The 8,564-nt window shown below is 43.0% G+C and overlaps 1 protein-coding gene across 2 annotated transcripts in view; it reads right to left on the bottom strand.

The window, feature by feature from the left end:
* Nucleotides 1-8,564, bottom strand: part of lrrk2 (leucine-rich repeat kinase 2) — a 35,825-nt gene that overhangs the window by 1,214 nt on the left and 26,047 nt on the right. The window contains exons 32-51 of one of the 2 annotated variants that reach the window (XM_085282998.1): nt 7,636-7,837; nt 7,352-7,440; nt 6,773-6,960; nt 6,540-6,694; nt 6,308-6,439; nt 5,781-5,960; nt 5,527-5,673; nt 5,276-5,388; nt 4,825-5,015; nt 4,465-4,625; nt 4,108-4,278; nt 3,749-3,849; nt 3,303-3,515; nt 2,616-2,821; nt 2,430-2,502; nt 2,132-2,322; nt 1,691-1,843; nt 1,028-1,245; nt 360-428; nt 116-250 (exon numbers count right to left, since the gene is read on the bottom strand). In XM_085282998.1, coding sequence (XP_085139124.1) covers nt 129-250; nt 360-428; nt 1,028-1,245; nt 1,691-1,843; nt 2,132-2,322; nt 2,430-2,502; nt 2,616-2,821; nt 3,303-3,515; nt 3,749-3,849; nt 4,108-4,278; nt 4,465-4,625; nt 4,825-5,015; nt 5,276-5,388; nt 5,527-5,673; nt 5,781-5,960; nt 6,308-6,439; nt 6,540-6,694; nt 6,773-6,960; nt 7,352-7,440; nt 7,636-7,837 — 3,075 coding nt within the window. In that variant the 3' untranslated portion in view covers nt 116-128. Of the gene's footprint in view, nt 1-115; nt 251-359; nt 429-1,027; nt 1,246-1,435; nt 1,564-1,690; nt 1,844-2,131; nt 2,323-2,429; nt 2,503-2,615; nt 2,822-3,302; nt 3,516-3,748; nt 3,850-4,107; nt 4,279-4,464; nt 4,626-4,824; nt 5,016-5,275; nt 5,389-5,526; nt 5,674-5,780; nt 5,961-6,307; nt 6,440-6,539; nt 6,695-6,772; nt 6,961-7,351; nt 7,441-7,635; nt 7,838-8,564 lie in introns of those variants that run through there. The other variant, XR_014893438.1, reaches the window with a different exon arrangement.

Here is an 8,564-nt window from a genome sequence, read left to right as displayed (position 1 = left end):
CATAGTCCTTTTTTAATTGAGATTTTCATAAAAGTAAAAATGAAGCAATGACAGTAGCATAAAAACAAATCCATATATGAGCTGAGAAGCAGGATGTAAAAAAGTGAAAACATACAAAGTCAGTGTGCTCATTGGTGGAGCTGCTCTCTCATTTTGGCTGCGATCTGCTCTCTCTTCTCGCAGTGCTTTCTCAGGTCTTTGACCTCCACCGGGAGCATGCTGTTCCACATCGTAAGCACAGACTCTTCATCTGACAGCCGAGACAAACAAACACTTTGAACAGATGAAGAAAAAAAAACCTGCACAGCAGGATCGCCGCTTTCAAGGTCGTGTGAGAAACAATGAACCGTCGGACTCACCATTTTGATTCTTGTGCTGAGTTTGTCTTCGGCCCAACACCAGCACCACATTCTCCCTGTTAAGTGTTTCTATTAAAAAAACCAGAAAAACAGAAAACTGCAACGTTTTCACACCGACTGACACAAACAAAGAATCAATGAACTTGGTCATCAATTTTTAATTTCTTCTTTAATTCAACTCTTATTTTTGGGGGGGGCAAAATAATGTTGATGTGATATTTTTACTTTAAGCAATCTTCAATATGAACATGAAACGGCAGTGTGTGCAGGAAACACAATTTCAATCACATGTAATGTTTTAAGAGGTACTTCAACTGCCTAGTGTCCTGTTATCTGTTATCTCACAGTAACCATCAGCAGTAAGAAGATATTGGACCGCAGACGCCCTGCACATGAGCACATATCTGTGCACTGATGAGGGAGCTGTTCCACAAAATATTTTTCCACTTTTAATATACAATTTTAGACAACAACATCGAGCGACATCAGCAAGTATATAAGGTGCATAAATGTATGACGCTTCTGTTCCATTAAATGAATGCTGTGGTTGGCTTTATTATTATTACTGTAACAATACATCCACACCAACCAGGAACCGTGCGGATCTGCTAATCTGCCAGGAGAGTGGCATGAAATTAAAGGTCAAACTAAAAACAAAAAGGACCCACGTATGAGTGCAGATGCCATACAGCGGAGAGAATCACAGTGGGGCTCCATGACCTGCAGAATTTGGTGTTTGGGGAGCTCCAGTAGCAGCAGGTGGCCCCTTCTAGTGCCGATCCAGAGCATGGCGGCGCTTGGCAAGAGCAGGGCCTTCACTGTGGCCAAGGAGGGCGACGCCTCAGAGGGCAGCTCAGCTTCTCTGCCGTTCCCGCCTCTGTCACGTCTGCGGGGAACGGATGGCATTAGCTGCTGTTGTGTGGAAAACTATCTGAATTTTGAAAAACAGACTGACAACAGTCACCTGCAGTTTTCCTGCTCAGTTAATGTTCTTGCTAAGTGCTCGGTAATGTTTGGTGTCTTTTCAAAATCGCACGTTAATTTCAAACCGTGGGCTGCTCTGCATCATCTTTTACCTTTTGTTTCTGATCCCTGTGTTCTCATTCTCACTGTTTATTCAGTCAGTGTCTGCAGCTAATAATGCAAGAGATCTGCCTCTGCTGTTCCCTCTGGTTGGAGGGGGCCTGCTGTATGTCTGTATGCACTACATTCATACTCCAAAGACATGGAGTAGAAAAATACAGTTTTATTTAGTGGAAGTTAACAGTCACTGCGACTTTGTAACTGCAGAAAAATTTCCGTATGTCAGTGTGTGTCACGTGCGAGCGTACCTAATAATCTGAGCACAGTCAATACAGTCCACCATCCTCTCGCTCCTCTTGTCCCAAACCTCAACAGTTGTTGTCCTGGCTTTGCTGAGGTACACGTATTTATCCACAACCATACGATACACACACGCCTCGCTCCCCAGTGACCGCTGCTGGCTGAAGGGCGTACGCGCACACACGAACACACAAAGACACAGAATTTTGCTGTTACGCAATCAGTTGTAAAGAAGTCCAGATGAGACATTCACATGACCATTTCCAAGTGTTTTGTGTCTTTTTAAAAGACAACTCCTGAAACATTTTGATCACACTTCATACTTTCTAATCTTCATAGCACCTTGAAAACGACACTCCATTCATATATTATGTAAATGGAGCTGGAATATATCATATATATGCATTTGTTTACAGAACGAGCTGCCTGACATTCCCACACAGACTTACTGAGAAAAGAGGTTCGGTCTTGTGTCGATGGACTTGCAGACATCATAGTCAGTGGTGAAGGAAAGGATCTTGGATCCGCAGCCGGCCCACACAGACCTGCTGTCCAGTGAATGCACCGACTGGCCCAAACACATGACCGGAGTGTTGACGTGGCCCACACTGAGCGTTTTAACCGGTTGGCCGTTCTCCTGCTAAAAAACAAGAATTCCAGCTGATAAATGTGCACAATTAGCATGTATCAGAATATCAGCCGTTAAACAATCAAAAAAGGGCTTTTTCTTTATCCTTGAATACTTACCTTGAGCACAGAGTCCTCATAAATGCTAAGAATTCCATCTGCTGTCCCAACCAGCAAATAATTCTTTCTTTGACTAAAAACAAACAAATTTTAAAAAAGAGATCAACAGGGAACATATAGAAGTGGTTATAATACGACCTAAACCGGAACTGCAGCAGTTCACAGTGCACTTTTTCACATGCTTACGTGCGTCGAGGGTGTACGTGGAAGTACAGTGATGTGACGGCGTCGGTGACCCTTTGCAGGTGGTGCCAAGTCAACGTGTCTCGACTGTTGATGACCACTAAAGAGCCAGACTGGGTGCCTGCCACCAGCCAATCGCTGTCCTCGTTTGGGATTTGGACAGTCACGAGGCACAGGACGGGACTGGTGTCGACCTCGAATGAACCAGCCTGTGAATGCAAATTATAATTCCATGATAAGAGAATCATTTTTACAGGGATTATAATGTATGAGATCTCAAAGAAGATGTAAAGAAACAAGACGCTAAATGAATTAAATTGCATCAAACGTGTGAAATCAAAAACTTTCAATTCAGTTTCATTTATATAGCACCAAATCACAGTAACAGTTGCTTCAAGGTGTTTTATATTGTTTTTGTTTCTTTTTTTCGCCTGTCCCGTTTGGTTCTTTTGCCATCAGAATTATTGTCTAAAGGCAAAGAAAGATGCCCAACGGAAAGGTGTTTTATATTGTAAAGCAAACACCCTACACTAATACAGAGAAAACCCCAACAATCAGCTGACCCTCCTTCTGAGCAAGCACTTGATAACAGTGGGAAGGAAAAACTTCTTTTTAACAAGAAGAAACCTCCAGCAGAACAAGGTTCAGGGAGGGGCAGCCCTCTGCCACATTAACATTGTGTATCAGTACCTGTGTAGCGACCGTGTTGGTGTTCAGGTCCACAGCTGTGATGGATCCCTTCTTCTGGGTCCTGCTGCCTCCACCAAGCCAGACCCGGTGGCTGGAAGAATTGCTGTCGGCGGTGCGAGAGCTCAGAATGAAGCACTCGGCACTCAAAACCCCGGGAACCACAAGCTCCCTCATAAGACACAGCATTTCACCTGAATTCAACCTGTCAAACACCTCCACCCATAACACACACACACAGACACACACACAAAAGCCTCTTAATTGTGTATCACTCAAGTAGGACTAAAAATCATAATCGAGTTAAATTTAAATCTGCTGCTTGCACTTCTGCATTTCTGTTACATAGTATCCACTTTAATGCCACTAGGGGGCGGTGGCACCACCACCATCACCTTTCTCAGATAGAAAAGGTGAACAAGCTGGTTACACAGTCTGCGGGTCCTAACCTGAGCAGAAGTGGGTCGATCCTGTGGGCTCTCCCTCAGACATTCCTTTATTAGAACCTGAAAGCTGGGCCAAGGTGAGCAACCGTAGTGTTTTACTGGATCTGTAGAAGAAGTAATGCACACTTCAGTGAATTCTCTTTAACTTGTGAAATATATAAAACAACACATATAATGCAAATCCAATTCAAATATACTAGTATAGAAACTGAGTACTACTTTGCCTTCTTTTAAATTAATGTGGCTTTAATGTCAAGCATTTAGTTACTTGTACGTGGTCATTATTAGTACCATGTCTGAGGTGGCTCTCTTTTTCTTAACATTCACTGTCAGTGATTATAGGTGAACTGTCGCATTCCCACCTGGCAGCTTTCCCTGAACTGCAATTTCATCAAACTCGCTGGGAAACTTCATGCCGTCTAAAATGCGCTCGCCACGGGTCATCAGGTCGTAGAGCAGCAGGCCGAACGAGAACACGTCAGCCTGCTGATTATAAATCACATTACCTCGGGCGACCTCTGGAGCTCGGAAACCTGTAATCAGTTGATAACAGTATAACATCATAAAGCAGTCCAATCAAAGTGGACAAAAAAAAAACAACACAAAGACAAATATGTCTTCAAAATCTGATTTTAAAAATAATTTAATATTCTGATCGCATGATCAATGAAATAATAATTGAAAAAAAACCCCAAAAAACAGGCACTTTGGACTCTGACCTGCTGTCCCCTCAGAGCTTCTTACTCCCATGCTGCAGCAGTACTGAGCGATGCCGTAGTCTGTGATCTTGGCGATGATGTCAGAGTCGGTCTTCAGGTTGAACAGGAGGATGTTGTGAGGCTTCAGATCCCGATAGATGATCATGGCTGAGTGAAGGTACCTGATCACACAGGTTTGACAAAGAAACAGCAGGTAAGTCGATTTCTGTACTTTACACGAGCATTTAAATCTGATTTAGAGATATTTAAAGTTATTATGGTGGTTAAAATCTAAAACACAATCTTAAAATTAGTTGATGATTATGTGAAGAATTTCTTGATGCTGGGTTAAGATAACATGTCAACAGCTCTTCGTTCTACCTGAGCCCATCAGCCACCTGCAGGGCAATCCTGTGCTGGAGCTTTTGGTTGAAGCTAACGTTCTTGTTTTCGAAAAGGGAATCCAGAGAGCTGCGCAGAGCCAGCTCCATCACCAGGACCTGAGGAGTCGAGCCGGCTGCCAGCAGGGTCACCAGGCTGGGGTGACGGAGGCGGCCCAAAACGACTAATTCCTGAAAAACAGGGAGAAATGTGAATCGATGAAGGCAAAATGCATCAAAAGTTTAGCTCTGAAATGGCTGGTGACATTTGTCATTTCTTAAAGATACAAAAGACACAGAGGTCAGGTAGATGTGCAACTCTTCCTGCTGAAACAATGTATGATGTCTAATCACTGCTGAGCCACAAGGACAGTGAAAACACAGGTGTCTGGGACACAGAGATGTTAGGAAGAGGAATGTTGGGACTTTGGTAAGCAAAGTTTCAGTGGTACCTGTCTGAGGAGTCTGTAGATGTAAAGCTCAGAAGCATGCTTGTTGAATATCTTCACAGCTACGTCTTCGTTCTTATAGACGCCTCGATAGACAGTTCCAAAGCCACCGTCCCCTGTTAACAAAACCAATATGAAAGAATTAAGAAACAAAAATGAAACTAAAACAAGAAGGTTCAAAATTAAAAATGGTGCTTTTAACAATCTGCTTTTTCATAAAAAACAGAAATTATCGGGACATTACACAGCCATACCCAGTCTGTTCTCTAAAGACAGATCTACATCCAGTTCTTCACTGTCAAGTGTTGTTCCTGCAGGCTGGTCACTCAATAACAGATCAGGGGCTGTTTGAAAGACGGGAAGAGTGCAGGGCCGATTTTCTGCGCTCGCTCGCAAGAAATCTACAATCAACAAAGTTATCATTTTAGACTTCTTGAATCCATGACAGTAATACAAAACTGACCTGACTAAGGAAACAATACAAGTGCTGATGTTTTAGTGCACACACCTGTAAAAATGTCTTCCAGGGGAATCTTCCTCCACTCCTGCCCATCCTCTGGGCTGTACAGAGCCCACTTCTTCAGCAGAGCTTCTCCACTGCCGTGCATGTCGGTGTTTAGCAGGCCGGGAAACCATTCCTCCAGCAGGGAGTCAATATGATCCACCACCTGACCCAGCAGCAGCCGGCCTGGGGGAATGCAAATGAGGGCTTACAAAGGAGTGAAAACTGTTAAGACAACAATCGCAGACACCTCCACAACTCATAGTAATAATTATCAGTACTGTAATGCATTTTCAGCCCTGGATGTCATAGTGTTGGTAATGCCGATAATGTGTGTTTTTTTAAGCCATTTTTATGAAGGTTCATTGTAACTAACCCACAAATGGAAGTTTCATTTAACTGTAACACCACCATAGAGTTACACCACCCTGAGCTCGTCCGATCTCGCCTCAGCTCTCTGTGGTCATTGTCTTTTTATTGCTTTCAAACACTGGATATTTCAGGATAATTATCATCCTTAAATACTACAGCACCTTTGCATGATGCGGGCACGGTTATTCTGACACAGCTGGAGGGATTTTCCTCCACCAGACAGTACGCCTCCTGGGACCAGTTCAGGTAAATTCCTCTCCTCCAGTAGATCCGGTTGGGTCGGACCATTTTTTCTGGATAGCACAGAGTGTGAAATGCATTCAGTTAACAATTGACTTCTTTAAATATTGCACTGAAGAAGTCAACTGATGTACTGGTGTATGTTTAATTTACCCCTTCCACAAAGCAAGTAGGAGGATGTTTCTAGCAGGCGGCTGATCTGCCGAGACCAGTAATCCATGGGGAAGTACGGCATCTCATACAGTCGGACGATCACCTCAGAGTTCTCACAGTGAGGCAGTTCTATGACGGGTCTGTGTTTGGACAAGCTGTGGATTATGGGTTGAGTGGTTAGCGTGTGTGAAGCAGTTATTTGTTGCTTGTATTTCCACAAAGACACAGCCTACCTGCTGGGTACCAGCAGCTGGTCCTCGCCAAACGGAAGAGCAATCTGAAACTTCTCCAGCAGCTTCAAGAACTGTGTCAGGTGACTCTTCGGGAAACACTTCGTCTCAGACAGAAACTTTTCCACGACAGAGCGCTGGACCACTCCTTTAGGATGCTCCCAGTAGCCACAGCTCTTTAAGGTCAGTTTCTGCACAGAGGAAAGATAACACAAGCATCTGTGCATTCAACAATTCTCACACGGCCATCCTCCAAGTTCCAAACCTCTCTCTAACTCCTCCTCATCATCATCATTGTCGTCATATTATGATGCTAGAAGGACAAATACAGAAAGTCTTTACCACCTTAAGGTTCAAGATTGAATCCCTTTATTGGGTCATATTTAGATTGTAAAGTTCTAATTAAGCCCATTTTAGTGTAATTTTCAACTGTGGTTTGTCTCTGTTCTTGCTGCTTTAACACAGTAATTTCCAACTTTTGGGATGAATAAACTATTTTCTTTTTCTCAAAAACCTAAAAAAAAACCTAAAAAAAAAAAAACACAAAACCAAATGCATGTGATTCATAACAAGAAGGGCTACCTGTGAGATGACACTGCATAGCCACTGTGGGTCAATAAAGTAAAGCTCCTGAAGCTCAAGTGCAGGATCATCGAAGTGCAATAGAACACCTGCAGTGACAAAGATGCAACAAAACTTGTCAGATGGAGACGCAAAGTGAAAACACACTCAAGCTGGATATCCAAGCTACTCTGCAGGATATCACTGTGTGAGTGTGAAAGTGCTGAGGCAAAGCTGCTATTTTATTTTCAAAACTAAAAATTCAGTTGAAAAGTGCTTGCTTTATTAGCCTAATTCAGACTGACCGACTTCGCTGAGGAAGTGGATGGCATGAGGGAGCTCAGCTTCCTCCAGCTGCAGCTGACTGTCTTGGATGAGCTGCAGGAGCTCATGGTGCCTGAGGACAGGGAACTCTGGAGGAACCCTGGCTCTTTCCTGAAGAATCCGGCGCTCCAGCTCCACGTAGCTGTCTGGCACCAGCTGACCCATCACAGGCTGGTCTTGTATCTATGAGGGGAACAGGATATGAATGCCTTCATTACCTCCCTTGGCACAGAATAAACTGGAGTATGTATATGAAATGAGATGAGATAATGTCATCCCACAGTTCGTAGTCAGACCATCCAGTCATTCGTGAAATCCCTTTAACATAATTGACAAAGTGGTGCAGATCATGTAAATGATAATTAGAAGTGTGTTTTTAATTTCATTGCATAACTTACTGTTGCACAGCTAAACTATGACCATTAATCTGCAGTAATAAGATCTGGTTTTTCTCAACTTGTTGCATTATTTAAAGAAATTATTAGAATATACGCTCTCTAAATGAGGATTATGAGCTTTACTGATTGAACGGAGAGTATTTAAGGTTCTGTACAATTAAGTCCATTCATTTTTTGCAGCCTTTAGGAATATTATTTAATTAGTTAGTTCAAGAGATGAATTGAGGGAATTTTACATTTCATATAGATTGTGGGGGAAATTAGTGTGAATTTGCAGGGCAATCTACTCCCTATGTGCCAGTTCACATACAAAGACCCAAGCAGTGTTTTCAATAATGACAAGTAAGAGCAGCGCAAACTTCCAGTTTAAACACTGGGTACAGCTGCTGACTGTGTGGCTTTCAAGAGACTTGAGAGACTCCAGAGGACTCTCCAGAGGAGAGTTACGCAATTACAAACTGCTCCACCATGGAAACGTGTAAAGAGCTGACCAATAGCTTATTCCAGGAAGC

The sequence above is a fragment of the Mchenga conophoros genome, linkage group LG7, assembly GCF_057382185.1.
Source record: "Mchenga conophoros isolate Kocher_MC1m ecotype Shallow Benthic linkage group LG7, M_conophoros_male_GT1.1, whole genome shotgun sequence".
In the NCBI taxonomy this organism is placed as follows: Eukaryota; Metazoa; Chordata; class Actinopteri; order Cichliformes; family Cichlidae; genus Mchenga; species Mchenga conophoros.
The sequence above is the reverse complement of the archived record's forward strand: the minus strand, read 5'-3'. Positions and strand labels throughout refer to the sequence as shown.